A 21,984-nucleotide genomic window follows, 5' to 3' on the forward strand; every position below is an offset into this window, starting at 1 on the left:
TAGTCTGTGTCCCCACCCCCCCCAAAGAAGGTAGAGCATGGAATATTTTACAAGTGGCTATATCATTTAAAATGGAATTGGATAAGTGTTTTAAAGTAATAGAAAAGGATTTAGGGAACTGGGATTAGAGTAGATAGGTTCAGTTAAAGAGCTAGCACCAGCATATGCAAGATGGGCTGAATGGTCTTCTGTGCTGTAATTTTCTGTAAACACAGTGCTAAAATAACAACGTACTTCATGCCAAAAACAAGTCTGTCAAATGAATCCCATTTATTTTTCAATACATCTTACACATCATTTGCATAAAAAGTAAGGGTTTGTGTGGAAAACAGGAATTGCTCTGTACTAACAGCTGATTAATATAAATTGCACACAGCCAGAAACAGGCTATATACCAGATCTGAATGATTAACATCACATTTGACACAGCACATTATGTTTTCATAGTCAATGCAAGAATCCACATTAGCAACCATGGGCATGATTTTAATAGAGAAATACTACTTATAAAAATCAGTTGTATTTTGCCTTGCATTGAGATTCTTTTTAGAAGAATGTACTACATGCTGCCCAAATGATTTAGTGAGACTCATCACAATGCACCTGAATTCTTACTGCAGATTTAACATTGTTGCTGAATCCTTTTTTTGAAAGAACCATTGAACCAGAGCCAAACCTTGACCATCACTGCATTAACCTGAAATAAATATTCTATAAAATTTAACAAATCAAGTACCTCAATAGCCTAGTGGGTATAGGCCTTTGGTGCATTGCCAAGTCATGCAGACTGTGAGGTACAATTCTTGGCCTGTGTTGAGTTAGCTGATCTCAGCCAGTTTGGGTGTTAGTGTCAATGGTCCTGGTAATATGAAGGAGGTTTGAAGAAACAATCAATACAGGATTCCGACTCCTGCTCATGACGCCAGCTGGAAAGTGTGTGTGTGAACATAGCAAGATTGGGTTTGGACACAACTTTCTCCACAGTCAAATAGCCTGCAGATACTCCCTGCTCAAGCTCACATTGGAAGAATGGTCATTTAAGAAAGGTACTGGAGGGCTCTCAGTGCCTATGCAACTGTAACCCAACACCTTCAGGAGAGCATGGAAGAAAAGTCTTGGTGCAATTTGACAGTGGCTGTGGTTTCACATGACTATATTAACTAGTTAATTGTCCATGGCAATGCACAAAGGGAACCATGGCCAAATCTAGCCATCGGGGGGGGGGGGGGAACACACAAAATTCACATTTTATTTCAAAGTCATACATTTGGACAGTAAGTGCCAGAAGTGAGGAACCTCTTCTGGACTATGTGGGGTCAGGGGAAGGTTACCTGACTTATACAACACTATGGGCCCGTATCAGGTGTCCACAAGAGTAAAGTACGGGAGAAGTGGCAATGACCAGCCACTGGTGGAGTCCACAGCAGCTCCAGCTGCAACGGTGTATTGGAAGGGCTGATTGGCCCCTTGTAACAGGGGCTGATTGGACATGACAGCAGGCATAAGTCTTCACCCTAAGTGGGTTCTGTATTGGTCAGCTGGGAAGCCAGTGTGCCTTAATTTCACCCATGTACTGACCACATGGCTCGTGGAACACAGGCTGGGATCAAGGAAATTTTGGTCACCCCCGAACTGCCCATTACCCTTCAGCTGTAGGGGGATCATATTTTGCAGCAGATAGTGGTTCTGCTCCCATGGAACCTTACACTGGAGGGCAGAACTTGGCATATTGACTCGTAACTTAATTCACATGCCGTCCACGGCACTCCCAGCAGACTTATATTGACGCGTACTAGAAACCCCCCCAAATTTCTGGGCCCTCTCTTTAATTTTATATCATTGTTAAAGTAAAGTATATAAATAGCCAAACTTAACTTGGGAAGTAGAATTGTTTGGAGTAGAGGAGCTTCCCTGCAGTACAGGCTGAAGAACTGGGAAGGGCAAAACTGAGGCACTACAGTGTCACCAGTGGTGAAAGGGTGTAACTTCAGTGTAACTATTTTACATTTACAGTGCAAAGTACCTGTGGGCATAGGAATTTATAATGGAAAAGGTTTGCAGGAAGAGCACGCAGGTGGAAGATTTTTAATATATTACAGATAATGTTATATTATCTCTTGACAAATTACACAGTGCATTAGATTGAAGACATGCTACAAAAGCATGAGGTAGATTAATTGGCAGTTCGCCTTTTTTGTCACAACTTGCTTTCATTGGGCATTGGTTTCACATAAAAGACTCCTTCTTGAGCACATGAAACTGCCAAGACTCCATTTTGCTTCCAGAGACGACCCTGTACCAGACCTCTGCAGCCACCTACAGAAAGTACGGAGAGAAGATCATAAGCTAAGCAGAAATCACCTGCTCTCATGTCTGAGCACCAAGAGGCTAATCCTTCTCTTTCCCCACCATCTTGTTCTCTCCTAGATCCTAGGAGCTCCATGAGGGGTCCCAGATGGTCCACAGTGTGTTCTTATATTGGTTGACTTACAAGACCTTTCTATTGCTGTATACTAATAAAATATGCTCTACAATGATCCTACTATTTCCCTTTGGGTAGTTAACACATAATTAAAAGTTAGGATAATGGCTCCCTGGGAGTGTCTCTCTATTTGCAGGGGTCCCAAGAGCACTAATATTTGCAGGTGACCCCCACATACAAATGCTGGAAAGTCTCACACACAACCACCCACCTAACAAGGGAGGGGTGTGGGGGAAGAGAACTCATCTGACCTCTTAAGTAAAGAACTAGATCAAGAACTCATGTAGGAAATTGAGAGCACAAAGCCAGGAATTACCACTCTGAGGCAGAGAGCATCTGCGCACAGATATGCAGTGCTACATACTGATATTCTTTTTTCAAAGGTTACTTCGACTTCAACTTTAAATAGTTAATAAATCATGTGTGTACAATTCTGTGCAAATGAAAATAGAAAGTAAAATATGTAACCTCACCAGACCAGGGACTCTCACATTCGTATAACATCCATTCATCTGACCGGAATGGGGCATGGAACCACATAGAATGGTCCAGTGATGCCATGAACTTTATCCTGTACTGCAAGTGAGGCAGTAATGCAGTTCTCAGGAAGGAGTAGTCAGAGATATAGGCAGCAACACAGCAATGCAACTTCATGTTCCCATCACCTACAAAACAGTTAAACAGAAATCTTTATGAATTGTTGGATCAAGAAGATGGCATCTCAATGTTGTCAGTGATTTCAACGAAGTATAAATGAAAAGAGCTTGCATTTATACAGCACCTTTCACATCCTCATATCATCTCAAAGCACTTAATGGCCAATGAATTACTTTTGAAGTACAGTCACTTGTTTTGTAGGCAAAGATGGCAGCCAATTTGCACACAGGTCCCACAAACAGCAATGAGAGGAATAACCAGTTAATTTGTTGTGCTGGTGTTAGTTGAGGGAGGAATATTGGCCAGGACACCAGGAGAACTCCCGCTGTTCTTTGAATCGTTTTTTGGGATCTTTTACATTCTCGAGCAGCAGACAGGGCCTTGATTTAACACCTCATCCAAAAAAGACAGCACCTCTGACAATGCAGCACTCCCTCAGTACTGCACTGAAGTGTCAGCCGAGATTATATGCTCAAATCCTTAGAGTGGGGCTTGAGGAAGGATCGAGGGAATGCTGCACGTCAGAGGTGCATCTTAAATGAGACATTAAACCGAGGCCTAATCTGCTCTCTCAGATGGATGTAAAAGATCCCATGGCACTATTCCAAAAGCAGAGAAGTGCTTCCTGTAACTTGGCTAATATTTATGCCTCAACCAACATCGGAGATGTTTTCTTAATTTCTATCTTCAGTTTGTGGGACCTTGCTGTGCACAAATTGGCTGCTCCATTTCCCTACATTACAACATTAACTACAATTCAAGAAGTACTTAATTGGCTGTAAAGCACTTTGAGGTGACCTGAAGTTGTGAAAGGTGCAATATAAATGCAAGTTCTTTCATTCTAGCCCTGTATCTTTCTCTGCTTGAAATGTTTATCCAAGTTTTCTACTAAATTTTATTTTTACTGCAACTATTCCATACAGATAACTGCAACAAATCTGAATGTTGCCACTGTATTTGTGCAAAACCAAAAATCCGAAAATACAGATTGCCAGTTTTAAACAAAAACGGATGAATAGGTCCATGAACTTACAATATCAAACTGTTCCATCTGATACTATAAAGCTGCAGTACTGAGTTTCTACTATGAGCATTCTTCAATAAGCCAAGAACTATGACTCCCCCTCATGGCAAGATGAGTTTTGCAATGATCACACAGTTCTATACAATACAGTACAAATTCAGTTTTTAAAAAAAATCACCATTACATTTCCTCCTACCCTTCCCACAGGCCAAGGGCAAGAGTGGTTGACACCAAGGTCTAGGAGTGAGGCAGGGTGAAGGCCCAGTGAGCAGGAGGCCTCAAGAACAAGCAGTATGGACAGCCAGAGGAGCAAGTGGAAGGTGCTGGAAGCAATTTAGGACTTTGTTATCTTTGCTGAACTGGCTAGCTGTTACAAGAAAAAATATTCTTAATCAATGAGAAATAGTGAAAATGCTGACTCAGGAGAAAGCTCAGTCATGACTCTACACTCCACCAATCAGTAAGCCAAGACAGTGGTCTACAGACAACAACCAAATTTATACAGATAGATCTACAGAGGAGATTCTCAAACTTGTTTGAGTCACATTACATCTAAAAGTTGACATGGTCTCTTGCATCCCAATCCTTAGATATGGGGACAGTGCCAGAGGCGTGGAGAATTGAAAATGTTACATCCTTTTTTGAATGAGCGTATAAGGATAAACCCAGCAGCTAGAGACCAGTCAGTTTAACCTCAGTGGTGGGGAAACTTTTAGAAATTGATAATCCAGGACAGAATTACCAGTCACTTGGACAAGGCAAATTTGTTAAAGGCAAATCGTGTTTAACTAACTTGATAGAGTTTTTTGATGAGGTGACAGAGGGGGTCGATGAGGGCTATGCAATGGATGTGGTGTATATGGACTTCCAAAAGGCGTTTGATAAAGTGCCGCATAATAGGCTTGTCATCAAGACTGAAGCCCATGAAATAAAGGGCAGTAGCAGGATGGATACAGAATAGGCTAAGTAACAGGAAACAGAAAGTAGTGGTGAACGGCTGTTTTTTGGACTGCAGGGAGGTGTACAGTGGTGGTCTCCAGTGGTCGGTACGAGGACCGCTGCTTTTCTTGATATATATTAATGACTTGAACTTGTGTGTACAGGGCACAATTTCCAAATTTGCAGATGACAAAACTTGGCCGGTGGCGTGGGCAGACACGTGGCAGATGAAATTTAACTCAAATATGCGAAATGATACATTTCGGTAGGAAGAATGAGGAGAGGCAATTTAAATTAAAGGGCACATCTCTAAAAGGGGTACAGGAAGAGAGAGATCTGGAGGTATATGTACACAAATCGTTGAAAGCGGTAGAGCAGGTTGAGAAAGTGATTAAAAAAGCATATGGGATACTGGGCTTTATAAATACAGGCATAGAGTACAAAAGCAAGGAAATAATTATGAACCTTTATAAAACACTGGTTCGGCCACAACTGGAGTATTGTGTCCAGTTCTGGGCATCGCACTTTAGGAAAGATGTGAAGGCCTTAGAAAGGGTGCAGAAGAGATTTATTAGAATGATTCCAGGGATGAGGGTCTTTAGTTACATGGACAGACTGGAGAAGCTGGGTATGTTCTCCTTGGAACAGAGAAGGTTGAGAGGAGATTTGATAGAGGTATTCAAAATCATGAAAAGTCTAGACAGAGTAGATAGAGAAACTGTTCCCATTGGCAGAAGGGGCAAGAACCAGAGGACATAGGTTTAAGGTGATTGGCAAAAGAACCAAAGGTGACACGAGGAAAAACTTTATCACACAGCGAGTGGTTAGGATCTGGAATGCACTGCCCAAGGGGGTGGTGGAGGCAGATTCAATCGTGGCCTTCAAAAGGGAACTGGATAAGTACTTGAAAGGAAAAATATATGCAGGGCTACAGGGATAGGGCGGGGAGTGGGACTACTAGATTGCTCTTGCATAGAGCCAGCAGGGACTCGATGGGCCGAATGGCCTCCTTCTGTGCTGTAACCTTTCTATTGTTCTACTAGTTATTGATACTGGCAAGCTTACCCCGGGGTGGATGTCAGTGAATCTGCCAGACTCGAGTCAGGGAAGTAGTCTGGGATAACCTAGCATTAGGCCCAGCCTGTTATGAATGACAGGATGGAGCCTTGAAATTCCTGGGGTCCTGCTCTGCCAGCACAAGTACAACAGAGCAAAACCCCCCATCCATCCATGCCCAAACAGGCAGATAGGATTACTTGCAATGGCAGAGCCAATGCATCAGTGGCACCCACCCTAAACCGCTGACTGCTATGGCAGAGCAGCACCAAGGGTTCTTGAGGCCTGATAAGAATGGAATTTCTGTTTAGCTTCGGGAATGCCCACTTCAACTGGGGGAAAAAGGATGAGGGCGGATGGAAGAACTAGGTTCTGCCCCAAATCTGAGTGGAAATCTTTTCTGCCTTCCCTAAAGGCCAGAGTATTTAAGTCAAGAGTGAACTGACTCATTCTAGGATTAAAGGACCGTAATGCACTTTGCAAGGTGTCTCTGTTAATTGGGTTCATTATTTTGGACTAAGTCTTACCTGGGCCATATTTGGATTTTTCATATGAATTTGGTGTAAGTGGATCAGTAATTGGAACCTGGCTCATTTACAAGCAGCGTATAAATTTGAAGGATTTATGAACAAACCAGTTTCTGACTATCTTGTTTTGCCGCAGTGACTAACTTTTATGGGAGTATCACATTGTATACTGGCACTTCATGCCCTGCCTGATTTTTTTTCACTTATTTTTTCATTACCCCGTGCTGCACTTCACACAGACAGACAACAGTGGGATGCATCCCACAATCTCATCTCCTCGGCTCCACTCAAACTCAGCGGTGTCCAGCGCAATGGGCTTGTCCTTGGAAATTTGCTCATATTCAGCCTGCTTCTAAAGAGATCGCTCTTTACTCTTCCAACTCACGTAAGCAGAAATAATCCTGACAGTAAGTTCTGAATCCTACCTATGTAACCACGTGCTCGGACCCAGAAACGCTGTATTGGCTCCATGGGTACACGTCTGTAGTAATCTGGTGGATTTATGGGTTTGATTTCAATTGGAACTTCCTCAGCCAATATTTTCGTCAGGCCCATTTTATAATTCTCTGCTAAATCCGGATCTCTAAAAATAAGGAAAGAAAGCAGAACACAAAAAAATGAAATCATAGAACAATTAAATCCCAGACATAAATCTGGAACAGGAAAGAACTGGAAAGGGTGGGGGGGAACATTCAGTTAGCACTTTTTTCAATCAAAAAAAATGAAGAGTCTGCAAAGTGTAATAACCACTGGCAGCAATACTGCACAATGACTGGCTTATCGCACAAATGCTTAATGGTCATCAGCCTTGGCTCAGTGATAGCACCCTCGCCTCAGTCAGAAGGCTGCTGGTTCAAGCCCCATTCCAGATACTTGAGCACCTAATCTGGGCTGATACTTCACTGCAGTACTGAGGGAGTGCTGCACTGTTGGAGGTGCTGCCTTTCAAATCAGATGTTAAACTAAGGTTCCCCTGACCTCTCAAGTGGACATAAAAAGATCCCATGGCACTTTTTTAAAAAAACAGGGTGTTCTCCTGGTGTCCTGGCCAACATTTATCAAACACCAAAATCAGATTATCTGGTCATTTATCTCATTGCTGTTTGCAGAAGTTCTTTTTGTTTCTTAATGTACTTGTAATAAATTCCTTTTTTTGCTATTTAAATTGAGTTAATCCATTTAAAGTAAATTGGTATGTGCACAGTCGTGCAGTAACATTTCCGACAGCAATTTCTATCCTCCACTCAACCATGTTATGCAGCATGGAAACCCATAATGTCTTTGTTTTTTGCTTCTATTTCCCTCTCCTGCTCCCTTCCCCCAAATTGTTGACTCTTGTTAGTTGTCACAAATCATGAAATTTCTGATGTTCCTTTTTTTTTAAATGCACAAGGAAAATTGCCTGAAGCACCATTCCTAGTTAAGGGCTGAAAAGAGGCTCTATCTGGAGGGTCCTCTCAGGAAATGAGATCAGTTGTCTAATTTGAAGTGTTAAACGGAGTTTTCCTTTGCATAGAACCCAGTGCAATTTACTTTTGTCTTAAAAATAAGCTGGTTGCTATCTGTGAAATTGCAGGTGATGAATACTGATACCACAAGGTATCATGCCATTGTTTACCAAGATGCTAAGACTGTTAAAATGTTATTTTCTTTACTTCATCAAAAGAATTACATAGAATGTACAGCACAGAAACAGGCCACTCGGCCCAACTAGTCCATGCCGGTGTCTATGCTCCACTCTTTTGCACAAGGAATCAAATGTATAAATGTTACAGGTCGGGCTGCTAGCTTTTTTAGTTCTGGTTCAATTTCTGGGAACTCCTTAAGTTTACGCATTCAATGGAAGAGACTGTGGCAATTCAAGAGACTGCAGCTTTACTTGTATCACAGGTAGGTCTGAACTTGTCTACTGAAAGACGCATTTGCTGGCTGTTTTAACTCTTAAAACTGATATCTGAAGGCTGAAAAAAAACAAACTAACTACTTATAGATGGTTTGTAGGGCCCTGGAAATACTCAGTGGGACACTAATGTACAAGTGCTTAATATGCTGAAATCGCACTCTCTACCCTTGTTATTTTAACATAGGCATTAACATTGCTGCTAATATTTCGGATGAAAATATTTGCACTCCACTATCTCAGAGTAATTTCAGGGGCGATCTTTTATATACACTTATTGTGCTGTACAATACATTAGCTGTTTTAAGTTATTTAATTGTAAGTAAATTTCATTATTTGAGTCTGTATGGTATTGTTTAGTGCACCCTAATGTGTGCCTTTATAGAAGCGTCCATTCACTTCTAGTGAGAAACTTAACCACAAAAAGGGTTAATTATTAGACCTGGAGTACAAAAGGAAAATTATAAAAAAGGACTAGGACAAGGAGCTGTGTTTATACAGCACCTTATCATATCTCTCAAACATTCTAAAGCACTTCACATACGATGAATTACTTTGAAATGCAGTGGTTCAAGTAGGTAAATATGGTAGCTATTTTATGTGGAGCAAGATTGCATTAATAGTTACGAGATGAACGGTTTTTGGTAGTGTTGGCTGAGGGAGAAATGTTGACCAGGACACCAGGAAATCTTCCAGCTTGTAAAGTAGTGCCATGGAATTACCTGAACCACTGAGAAAAACAGGGCTTCAGTTTCTCATCTCACCTGAAGGATAGCACCTCCCACAATACAGTACGGTACTAGATTATGATTAAGTCCTGAGAAAAAAAAATGTAAATTTCAGTTCACAAGGGAAGTAATCCACTTATGGAAACTGTAAGCGAGACAGTGTGTTGCAAAAGTGAGAACTGTAACAAGGGAGTATGGTTCCAGGGGTGCCAACAGCCCTCAAGTATCTCATCAAGTGAGCATTCTTCTTGAGCGCCCAAGTAAAGTTTTGGAAAGCTATTCGAGTAGGCAGGGCATTGCAGCCAAGCTTAATTTTGTCCTCACTGGACATTCATGCCAGCATACTTTCCAGCAGGAGCAACTGAATAGAGGTCAGGGGAAAGAATCCTGGATGCTTCTACCCTTCCTTAGCCCACAGCACGGAGGCCAAATGAGAGTACCCCCGACTGCTGTCCCAACTGAGACCAGGAATTGAGGCTGTAACCTGCTGGTTTGCAGTGGTTAGTACTACATCAGCAATGTCTTGACTCATTGAAAGTCAGAGGAGCTAACCCATAATACTAATGATTTGTAAAAGTTTTTTTTTAAATTATAATGCCTACCAAGACTTAATAAATTGCACCCAATTAAGAGAAGGTATTTGCAGTAAACTGGCATTATTTATGAAACCACGACTACTTTCTGTACAAAAAATGAAGTTACTTTTACAACTTTTTTCTGTGCAGATAGCTGTTAGGGATGAAGCTAATAAGATGTTGCCTACTTAAAAAATACAGCAATTTCTCTTTAGACCACCGTTTTTTGGAGTTGTACAAAACATACAATAAAAGGGGCATGATATTTTCAGAAGGTTTACATGGTTTGTACATTAGTAACAGAGCTACTAAGAACACGTCGTATCTCAGTGCTAGTTAGCTGCTATACCTCAAGTATTTCTCAATTAGTTCCCCTTGGGTCAATACATTTTCAGGGGCAGGAACCACAGGCATGGTAAACTGGTGCTGAATTGGGCTCTCCATTTTCTTCTGGAAAGAGGCCTGGCAGATTAGGATCGGGTGCCCATGCTGGATAGCTTTCACGGAACGGACAGAAAAGCTCTTACCGTCCCGAGTACGATCCACTTGGTACAGAACTGGCACGCTGGGATCACCTGCAGTAAGAGCAAAGCACAATGTCAAGGGATAGGGTCAAAAAGTAACGGACTACAGCAAAATATAATGTTTAATAAAAACACAACCCTCAACATAACACTTTGCTTTCTTTAATTAGGAGCAACATGCAGTGAATAGATTAGACAACGTGTAAAATTTAGTTGCCTTATAAGAATAGGAGGTTAAAAGATTGTAAATACAGGGAATATACTGCAGCTTTGATAGCAACATAATAGGAGAAAAAAGTCAGTGTTTTGGAAGAACATTCATCATTCAGCAACACCCTCCACCTGAAACGTTAGCCTGTATTTTCCCTTTCGGACACTGACATACTTGCTGTGTATTTCCAAATCTTTCATTTTTATTTTGACCATACAACAATGGTTAACAAAGTCTTCAAATGAAGTATGGGGTATTATTTAGTCATATGAATAACTTTTTCACCAGCAAGTTACTTACAGATTGCTTTAAGCAAATGTTAGCAGGCTGGACAAACAAGTCATGATGTGGAGATGCCAGTGATGGACTGGGGTTGACAATTTTAAACAATTTTACAACACCAAGTTATAGTCCAGCAATTTTATTTGAAATTCACAAGCTTTCGGAGGCTTCCTCCTTCCTCAGGTGAATGTTGTGGAAACATTTTTCCACAATATAACTTGGACTATAACTTGGTGTTGTAAAATTGTTTAAAATGGACAAACAAGGACAGTGCCTCCTACACTAACTTGGAAATGTGTAAAATACATTTCATCTATAATTAACATGGCACAAAAGTAATTATAACTTGCAATAGATAAACCTGAAGATCTAACTTGAATGTATTTGACTATCTGATTGGGTAACTGGAACAACAAATGAATTGTAGTAGACAGCACACTTCAGACAGATAATGTTAATTTCAATTGCTAGATGGCATAGCTGTCACAAGCAGGATGGTGAGAAATTCCTTTTCTTTTCTGTCCAGTGCTCTCCCCTTGTAAGCTGCTTGCCACTACATGTCATTCCCCTCTTTAAAAAGGGCCAATGTGGAGCACAGTTTGAAATGGATGATCAAAGTACGTAGCGCATATTAATTTGCAATAAAGCTTCCATTTTAGCAAGCTCTCTAATGTATTCTAAACTTCAGGACACTATTGGATGGCAGTACTTCCAAGAATACACAAAACATGCAAACTGCAAGAAACATATGAAGAGCTCCAGCAATTCTCAGAAGAAAAACTCACTGCAGGCAGACAGCAGCTCTCCAGCTTTACGGTTCTGCTTTATTTCCGGGATTGAAAAATTCTTCCATTTATATTGTGACTTTAAAGTAAAAACATCCCAAGGCCCTCCACAGAAAGGTTAGGGAAAATGGACACTGTGCCAAGAATGGGGACATTGGTTGAAACATAAATAGGAGGAGTACGGGTAGGCCATACGGCCCCTCGAGCCTGCTCATGGCTGATCTTTGACCTCAACTCCATTTTCCTGCCCGATCTCCATATCCCTTGATTCCCTTAAGAGTCCAAAAATCTATCGATCTCAGCCTTGAATATACTCAACGACTGAACATCCACAGCCCTCTGGGGTAGAGAATTTCAAAGATTCACAACTCACTGAGTGAAGAAATTCCTCCTCATCTCAGTCCCTAATGGCTGACCCCTTATCCTGAGACTATGCCCCCTAGTTCTAGACTCTCCAGCCAGGGGAAACAGCCTCAGATCTACCCTCTCAGGCCCCTTCAGAATCTAATATATTTCAATGAGATCACCTCTCATTCTTCTAAACGAGAGTATAGGTCCATTCTACTCAATCTCTCCTTAAAGGAGAGCCCTCTCATCCCAGGAATCAATCTAGTGAACCTTCGTTGCACTGTGTCTAAAGCAAGTATATCCTTCCTTGGGGAAGGAGACCAAAACTATATGCAGTACTCCAGGTGAGGTCTCACCAAAGCCCTGTACAATTGCAGCAAGACTTCCTTACTCTTACTCCAACCCCCTTGCAATAAAGGCCAACATACCATTTGCCTTCCTAATTGCTTGCTGTACCTGCATGTCAGCTTTCTGTGTTTCATGTACAAGGACACCCAAATCCCTCTGGACACCAACATTTAATAGTTCCTCACCATTTAAAAAAAATTCTGTTTTTCTGTTCTTCCTAACAAAGTGAATTACCTCACATTTCCCCACATTATACAGCATCTACCAACTTCTTGCCCACTCACTTAACCTGTCTATATCCCTTTGCAGACTGTCTTCTTCACAGCTTACTTTCCCACCTAACTTTGTATCGTCAGCAAATGGATACTTTACACTCAGTCCTTTCATCTAAGTCATTGATATAGATTGTAAATAGCTGAAGCCCCAGCACTGCTCCTTGCGGTACCCCACTAGTTACAACCTGCCAACCTGAAAATGACCTGTTTATTCCTACACTGTTTTCTGACCGTTAACCAATCCTCTATCTATGCTAACATACTACCCCCAACCCCATGAGCCCTTGTGTAACAACCGCTTGTGTGGCACCTTATCAAATGCCTTTTGAAAATCCAAATGTACTACATCCACTGGTTCCCCTTTATCTACCCTGCTAGTTACATCCTCAAAAACCTCAGATTTGTCAAACACGATTTCCCTTTTATAAAACCATACTGACTCTGCCTAATCATATTATGATTTTCTAAGTGCCCTGTTACCATGTTCTTAATAATGGATTCCAGCATTTTCCTGACGACTGATGTCAAGCTAACTGGCCTGTAGTTCCTTGTTTTCACTCTTCCTCCTTTCTTGAATAGCCTTGTTACATTCGCTACCTTCCAATCCACCGGAATTGTTCCAGAATCTAGGGAATTTTGGACGATCACAATCAATGCATACACAATCTCTGCAGCCACCTCTTTTAGACCCTAGGATGCAGGACATTGGGTCCAGGGGATTTGCTGGCTTTTAGTCCTATTAATTTCTCCAGTACTTTTTCTTCACTAATATTAATTAAAGTTCCTCACTCTCATTGGACTCTTGGTTCCCCACTACTTCTGGTATGTCTTTTGTGTCTTCTGTGAAAACAGGTACAAAATATTTGTTCAACATCACTGCCATTTCCTTATTCCCCATTATAATTTCTCCTGTCTCTGCCTCTAAGGGAACCACGTTTGCTTTTGCTAATCTCTTCCTTTTTACATACCTGTAGAAGCTCTTACAATCTGTTTTGATATTTCTTGCTAGTTTACTCTCATATTCTATTTTCTCCTTCATCAATTTTTTGGTCATCTTTTGCTGGTTTCTAAAACTTTCCCAATCCCCAGGCTCACTACTCTTCTTGGCAACATTATAAGACTCTTTTAACCTAATACTATCCTTAACTTCTTTAGTTAGCCACTAATGGATCACTTTTCCCATGGAGTTTTTATTTCACAATGGAATGTATATTGGTTGAAAATTATGAAATATTTCTTTAAATGTTCACCATTGCTTATCTAGTCATATCTTTTGATCTAATTTCCCAATCAACCTTAGCCAACTTGCCCCTCATACCTATGTAATTGGCAATGTATAAGTTTAAGACTCTAGTTTCGGACTTAAGTACGTCACTCTCGAACTCAATGTGAAATTCTATCATATTATGATCACTCTGCCCCAGAGGATCCCTCACTATGAGATTACTAATTAACCCGCTCTCATTACACAATACAAGATCTAAAATAGCCTGTTCCCTGGTTGGTTCCACGATGTATTGTTTTAGGAAAATGTCTCGAATGCATTCCATGAACTCATCCTCCAAACTACTTTTGCCAATTTGATTTGCCCAGTCTATATGAAGATTAAAGTCCCCATGATTATTCATTGCCTTTGTTACAAGCTCCTCTTATTTCTTGATTAATACTCTGTCCAACAGTATAGCTACTATTAGGGGGCTTATAAACTACTCCCATACTGATTCTACTTCCTGATCTTCTGAGTCAAGATCCTTTCTCACTACTGTACTTATGTCATCCTTTATTATCAAGGCTACCCCCCCCCCCCACCTCCTTTTCCATTTTGCCTGTCTTTTCGAAAAGTCAAGTACCCTGGAATATTTAGTTCTCAACCTTGGTCACCTTGCAACCACGTCTCAGTAATGGCTACTAGATCAAACCCATTTATCTCTATTTGTGCCATTAATTAGTCTATCTTGTTACAAATGCTTCATGCATTCAGATAAAGCTCCTTTAATTTTAACTTTTTACTATTTTTCCCTAATTTGACCTTATTCACTGATGCACTATTACCGTTTCTGAAGAGATGAGCTTTAACAGGGAGAAAGAGGTGATCACCACATGCGGTGTGGACATAAGCATACGCGTGCACACCGATGAACTAAATAAGAGTCAAACAGACGGAATCAGCTGAAGCAGTCACCACAGAATATGCAGCATCAATACATAGTGGAAAGGACAAATCAAAAATCCTTAACTTCTTTAGTTAGCAATAGATGGATCACTTTTCCCATGGAGATTTGATTTCTCAATGGAATGTACATTCGTTGAGAATTATATTTCTTTAAATGTTCGGAATTGTTTATCTACAGTCATATCTTTTAATCTAATTTCCCAATCAACCTTAGCCAACTCTCCCCTCATACCTATGTAATTGGCAATGTTTAAGTTTAAGACTCTAGTTTCAGACTTAAGTACGACACTCTCGTGTCACAAAATGATCAATAATTTTGTGAAGCAGGACAGTCTGCAGTGTGGGGTCTCGCTTAAGTACCTTTGCCTTGAAATTCCTCGGGGGTTGGGGTTCTGCATCTATCTGGGGTTTTAGCCGATCCTCCGCCAAAGTTGCGGCGGTCAATCAGGACAGCCCCAGAGGAAATTCCTGGCACTTGTTTTTTCCTTGGAGTGATTCATGACCTTCTGATTGGAGTGGAAATATTAGTTAAACCTGTTGGTCTGCTGGGCCAGTCAATATTGCTGTTTTTTTATTTACTAAGCGTCATAAATATTAAAATTTATGCTGTTTCATTTCAATTTATATAAAAAATACCAGGAGTATCCTTCCCCCACCAAAAAAGGTGACTGTCCTTTTTCCCACCCCATCAAAAAAGATCTCAAATTTGTTCCTCCCTGCGAAATTAGATGAGAGCGCTAGTTTTAAAGTGTCAAATGGAATATTCAATTATGGAGTCAATTCAACTATCTGGTAGCAATATGTAGAGTGAAACTGTTTTCCTATAACAAAAGAAAGTTGCCCAACTGCAGTAGATTACAGATTTTACCTTCCAAACCCAAGTACATTTTCGGTTTTACAACACTATACAAAAATTACAACACGGAGACAGGCCATTTGGCCTAATCATGTTGGCATTTATCCTCCACACAAGTAGTACTCCTAAACCCATGTGTCTGCCCATTTCCCATATCTTTTTGTCCTCCTTTCCTTAGCCACCTATCTAACCTATTTTAGGATCATCTGCAAATTTGGGCACCGCTCCCTCTAGTCCTATATCAAAAGGGTGGATTACAACATAGAATTTACAGCACAGAAACAGGCCATTCGACCCAACTGGTCTGTGCTGGTATTTATGCTCCACACAAGCCTCCACCCACCCTATTTATCTAACCCTATCTGCAAATCCTTCTATTCCTTTATCCCTCATGTATTTATCTAGCTTCCCCTTAAATGCATCCATGCTACTATTCGCCTCAACTACTCCATGTGGTAGCAAGTTCCACATTCTAACCACACTCTGGGTAAAGAAGTTTCGCCTGAATTCTTTATTGGATTTATCAGTGACTCTCATATTTATGGCCCCTAGTTTTGGACTACAAGTAGAAATAATCTTCTGTACGTCTACCCTATCAAAGCCCTTCATAATTTTAAAGACCATACAAGTGATTACTTCACTAAGGGTGAAGTATCAGTGATTACAACTATATCACTTCTGATAATGGTGGAGGCAATTTGAAGTTTTGAAATATCAGCACCACACAAGAAGCATATTTGGCACAACAGTAAACACGCAATTTTTTTTCTTCCACCAGTGAATTAGTACCAGTGATAAATATGCCAATGCTCAACACTAAGCAGATGTTGCTTTCTGCTATAATGCTGCAGACAAGGAAATTCTCATGTCCCATAGAGAATTTTCATGTGAATGCAGCCAATAATGGTACTGAATGTCTGGTGCAATATACTGTTCACAATTTGCATAGCTGCTTGAGGGAGGAAAAAAAACCCAATCAGTGGACAAGTTCATGTCTTACCTGCTCGCACAAAGTAACAATGCAACGAATGGGCAAAAACACTCTCAGCTACAGACATTGCAGCTGCTACTAATGCCTGGCCAACAATCTGCCCTCCAAATAACGTGCGACTCCTTGGGATCCAGTGATGTGTTCCTCTAGAAAAACACAGCATAGATTGTGTGTAATGCAATCAGATTTTAAAATGTAAAACCTTTAAACATCCTTTCATCAATTTTTTTTCTGTTGAAAGGATTGCAGAGTACCTCATTTTTATATCGTTCACCACAAGCACACATCCTTTCACTAACACCATGATAGAATGAGTAGAAAATTGAGTCTAGTTGTCTTGATTATGGGATCAAGGATGATTCTACAAACTACCTTCACTTGATTTGGAAATTCAATCATAACTCAAATTGCATTAATCTACCAGCCTCAAACAGAGTTTAATTCTCAGGCAAGCGCAGAACTAGGTAAAAAAATTCTCTACTCTCAACATCGATTGTAATTTTCTTTACTAGATTCTTCACCTTCATTCCCCACAAATTTTAATTTTGCTAATCTTCCTCAATTTTTAAATTTAGCCTTGTTTTTATTCACTGTATAGTTTAGAAATATATTTCTGCAGCACTTGACTTGTGTTTTTTTCTCCTTCTGTCCTGAAGGCACTCTCCTGCTGCAGGGTATAGTTCCACTGGTGCCAGCACTCTCTATTGCCCTAACCAAGTGTATGTATGAGTCTACATGGTGAGTTTCAGCAGATGTTCAACAGTGGTGGGCATCATAACAGGGGCCATTGGATGCCAAAAATGGAAACTGTGATTTTTTTTTCCCCCCCTACCTCAAGGATGGTGAGTCCAACTGTGCAATGAGTTTCAGCTAAACTTATTTTTTTGGAAATATCAATTTCTTTGTAGTGATTAGCCAACTCAACATGACCAGAGTGTGATCTGGGAAAAAAATTTGGCCTGAGAATTCCAATACCTCTAGCTTACTGACAATATTTATGACTTGACATAAAAACAGAGTCTGGAGAATTAATAGGCAATGTTGAGTCCTATAAAAAGCCATTTAACACAAGTCAAACAAGCTGAAAACAGGGTCCAAAGTAAAAATAAAAACAGTGTTCTTATTCTTCCTATTAAAATACAGCTATTTGAGTTTCAATTAAGTAGTTTTAAACTTGTCTTTATATAACTCCTTTAACGTAGTAAGACATCCTAAGGCACTTCATGGGAGCGATCAAACAAAATTTGACACCGAGCCACATAAGAGATATTAGGCCAGGTGACCAAAAGCTCGGTCAAAGAGGTAGGTTTTAAGGTGCGTTTTAAAGGAGGTCGAGGGGTTTAGGGAGGGAGTTCCCGAGCTTAGGGTCTAGGCAGCTGAAGGCTCGGCCGCTAATGGTGGAGCCAATAAAATTGGGGATGCGCAAGAAACAAGAATTGGAGGAGCGCGGAGATCTCCGAGGGTTGTAGGGCTGGATGAGGTTAGAGAGATAGGGAGGGGTGAGGCCACGAAGGGATTTGAAAACAAGAATGTGAATTTTAAAATCAAGGCATTCCCGAACCGGGGGCCAATGTAGGTCAGCAAGCACAGTGGTAATGGATGAATGGGACTTGGTACAAGTTAGGATATGGGCAGCAGAGTTTAGATGAGCTCAGGTTTATGGTGGGTGGAAATTGGGAGGTGGTCAAGAAACCATTGGAGTAGTCAAATCTAGAGGTAACAAAGGCATGGGTGAGGGTTTCAGCAGCAGATGAGTTGTGGCGGAGTGGAGACAGGAGATGTAACGGAGGTGGAAGTAGGTGGTCTTGGGGATGGAGCGGATGTGATCGGCAGCTTATCTCAAGGTTAAGGACGCCAAGGTTGAGAACGGTCTGGTTTAGCCTCAGACAGTGGCCAGGGAGAGGGATGGAGTCGGTGACTAGGGAACGGAGTTTGTGGCAGGGACCAAAGACAATGGCTTCAGTCTTCCCAATATTTAGTTGGAGGAAATTTTTGCTGATCCAGTACTGGATGTCGGACAAGCAGTGTGACAAATCAGCGACAGTGTAGGGTTCGAGGGAGGTGGTGGTGAGGTCGAGCTGGGTGTTGTCAGCATACATGTAGAAACTGAATGCGTTTTCAGATGTCGCCAATGGGCAGCAGGTACTTGAGAAATGGGAGGGAGGGGTCCAAGGATAGATCCCTGGGGTACTCCAGAGGTAACGGTACAGGAGTGGGAAGAAAAGCTATTGTAGGTGATTCTCTGGCTTTGACTGGATAGGTAAGAATGGAACCAGGCAAGTGCAGTTCTACCCAGCTGGATGACAGGGGAGAGGCGTTGGAGGAGGGTGGTGTGATCAACCGAGTCAAAGGCTGCAGACAGATAGAGAAGGATGACAAGGGACAGTTAATAGATAACATCTATTAGTTTGTGCCCACCAAGGCAAGAGATGTTAGTGCTACATAATGGATCTCTTGCTTTTTCAGACACCCACTGTCAGCATCAAGGACTCCCAGGTCAGGTGCAGGGCAGATGCAGAGTAAACTTTTGCCCCAACACACCACCTTTCCTACACGTGATATTTTTTCCATTCGTCTCCCTCTCCAACAGTTAACTATATACCTGTCCTTCTAGTCCTCTACTCTTCCACAGCACCAAGCCTACTTACATCAAGCACAATTACCGTTTTTTAATATAATACATCACTCACACTTACTGACATTGAATTCCTTCTGCCACTTTTTAGCTCATTCATCCATCTTATCAATATCCCTTTACAGCTTCTAAAGAACTAACCAGACCTCCTATGTTGGCATCATCCAAAAGATGGCACCCCCGACCAGTGTTCCTTTACAGATAATCCCAATCTGGGCAGCTGTCACGGTGCCCGGTGTGCAGTCCCACTGAGCTGTCCACACTGGGGAGCACCACTTACAGGACAGTGGGCAATGGCACTGATTGCAAAGCCATCCAAACATATTTGCTTCCTGACTTGTCCCGAGGCTGGGAGCTGCTCCAAGAGCCCCCGCCCGGTGAGTGGCAGATCACAGGTTATTCCATAACAGTCACCCCCTCGCCTACCTGTACAGGTCCACCTCCAGCCTCTCCAAGTTCAGGACACTGGTAACCAACACGCTGCGCAAATCCCCATTCGGAGAGGAGGAGGTCCGGCCGCCGGTGGGGATAATGGCACCAGAGGCCGGGCTGTCCGAACGGTCCCCCCGGTCCCCGGAGGCGGAGGCCGGGCTGTCCGAGCGGTCCCCCCGGTCCCCGGAGGCGGAGGCCGGGCTGTCCGAGCGGTCCCCCCGGTCCCCGGAGGCGGAGGCCGGGCTGTCCGAGCGGTCCCCCCGGTCCCCGGAGGCGGAGGCCGGGCTGTCCGAGCGGTCCCCCCGGTCCCCGGAGGCGGAGGCCGGGCTGTCCGGGGAGCTCCCGCCATCTCCGGGCCACTCTCCTCTCCTGGAAGCCGCGGTCTCCCGCGCAGCCGCCATTCCCCAACACAATCACCTGACCCGTGGAAAACGGCGCGCGCACGCCGCAAAGTCTTTGAGTGACATCCAGATCGACTAATCAGAAGCTGAACCGCGATGCCGTCACAAAGACCAGCTATTACATCCAATGATAGTAATGCGAAGGCGGGTCCGGTTGGGGAGGAGCCCCGCCCCCAGGGGTTGGGGCCATTTTAATTTCCTCTCCCTGTCCCACTCTGACCTTCGCTCCTTGGCCTCTCACACTGGTCCAATGGAGCTGGAGGAGCAGCACCTTATCTATTGATGAGGCACTTTACAACCTTTCGGACTCAACACTGATTTCAATAACTTCAGATCATAACCACTGCTCCCTTTCCGTGGCTAACCTGTCTGAACACCAACGACACCTTTGATTGGTGTGACGGTGCCCCAGCCTAATATAAGATATGCGATTTGAGAACCTCTCATTCACTCACTCACCTGACGAAGGAGATAATCTCCGAGAGCTTGTGATTTTAAAATAAAATTGTTGGACTATAACCTGGTGTTGTAAGATTCCTTACATTTGTCCACCCCAGTCCATCACCGGCATCTCCACATCATGCCCATTTTTTGGTTAGCTGGTGCTGGTAATGGTTCTGGTGTTGCCTTTTACAGCTCCCCCGATCAATCTTTTGTTTGTTAACCTGTCCAATTACCACCCTCCTGGCCTTACATCATCGTCCCTTTTGTATTTAATCACTCGTGCCCTCTACCCGATCACAGACCTTTCCTTTGTTTTTTCCCACCACCCCCAGCCTGCTATCCCTGGCTTTGTACATGCTCAAAAACTTTAACTCTCTGGGCGGATTCTTTTCTATCCTGCAGCCACTAACACCAGGGGCCCGATATTAGGAGGGATGCGGGTTAGCAGCGGGGGGTCGACTGGGCGCGTGAGTAACGCGATCGCAGCCTAATTGAAGGTGCTTACGCTTGCTTACGGGTTTCCCATTCCAGACCTGCGCAGCGGGCGGCCTGCGCACCCGCATCACAGGCTGTCAGCAGGAGGAGCCCTATTTAAAGGGGCAGTCCTCCAATGCTCCTCCTGCAGCATACAACCAAATTGGCAGCATGGAGCAGCCCAGAGGCAAGGCTGCTCAAAGGTTCTCAGACTCCTCACTCCAGGTGCTGCTCGATGGGTCAGGTGGAGGAGGGAAACGTTTTTCCCAGCGGATGGGAGGAAGTGGCCTGCTTCTGCCACCAAGAAGGTCTGGCTTGAGGTGGCAGAGGAGGTCAGCAGCAGCAGTAACATCTCCCGAACATGGGTCCAGTGCAGAAAGCGCTTTAATGACCTAACCAGGTCAGCCAAAATGAGTATACTTACGCATTCTCCCACACTCCGTCGTCCACATCACCTCCACCACCACACAAATCCTGCACTGCCACCACAACGCTCTCGCATCACTCCTCACATCCACTCAACCATCATCCTCACCTTGCCTGCACTTACTCACCGCCCCAGTTCCCATTCGAACACTACCACGCAACCCAATTCTCATACCATCTCATGGCTATGTCTCACACGCACCCTCCCATGCATCTCCCTCACTGTCACTCCCACCCACACCAATGCATGCAGCGGGTCACTATGCAACCATCACTCAATCACGCCTCTCTTTGTTTTGCCTTGATAGGAGAATAGGATTTTGGTTTAATTTGGGTGTGGCAAAAAAAACCTAAAATAATTAGTACAGTGACTTGCAAAAAGAAAGTATCTCCTTGGTTCTTTACAGCCAGAATTTACACTGTGCAATATAACAATGTAGCTTGTCATTACTGAAATGGTTCATGTTCACAACCATGGTTCACAACCAGAC

The 21,984-nt window shown here is 42.7% G+C and overlaps 1 protein-coding gene across 2 annotated transcripts; it reads right to left on the reverse strand.

Moving 5' to 3' along the window:
* Nucleotides 1-251: 251 nt before the first annotated feature.
* Nucleotides 252-20,181, reverse strand: acot8 (acyl-CoA thioesterase 8). 2 transcript variants are annotated; one of them, XM_068000643.1, is made up of 7 exons: nucleotides 20,064-20,181; nucleotides 19,743-20,027; nucleotides 16,691-16,827; nucleotides 10,238-10,463; nucleotides 7,111-7,268; nucleotides 2,956-3,147; nucleotides 252-2,316 (listed from the first exon to the last, which is right to left on the reverse strand). In XM_068000643.1, the coding sequence occupies exons 1-7, from the start codon at nucleotides 20,147-20,149 to the stop codon at nucleotides 2,198-2,200; spliced, it is 1,203 nt and encodes a 400-aa protein (XP_067856744.1). In that variant the 5' UTR covers nucleotides 20,150-20,181; the 3' UTR covers nucleotides 252-2,197. The 2 variants fall into 2 exon arrangements, with proteins under 2 accessions (XP_067856744.1, XP_067856743.1); XM_068000642.1 differs by having other exon boundaries at nucleotides 19,743-20,181.
* Nucleotides 20,182-21,984: the final 1,803 nt, after the last annotated feature.

The sequence above is a fragment of the Heptranchias perlo genome, chromosome 19 (assembly GCF_035084215.1).
Source record: "Heptranchias perlo isolate sHepPer1 chromosome 19, sHepPer1.hap1, whole genome shotgun sequence".
NCBI lineage: Eukaryota > Metazoa > Chordata > Chondrichthyes > Hexanchiformes > Hexanchidae > Heptranchias > Heptranchias perlo.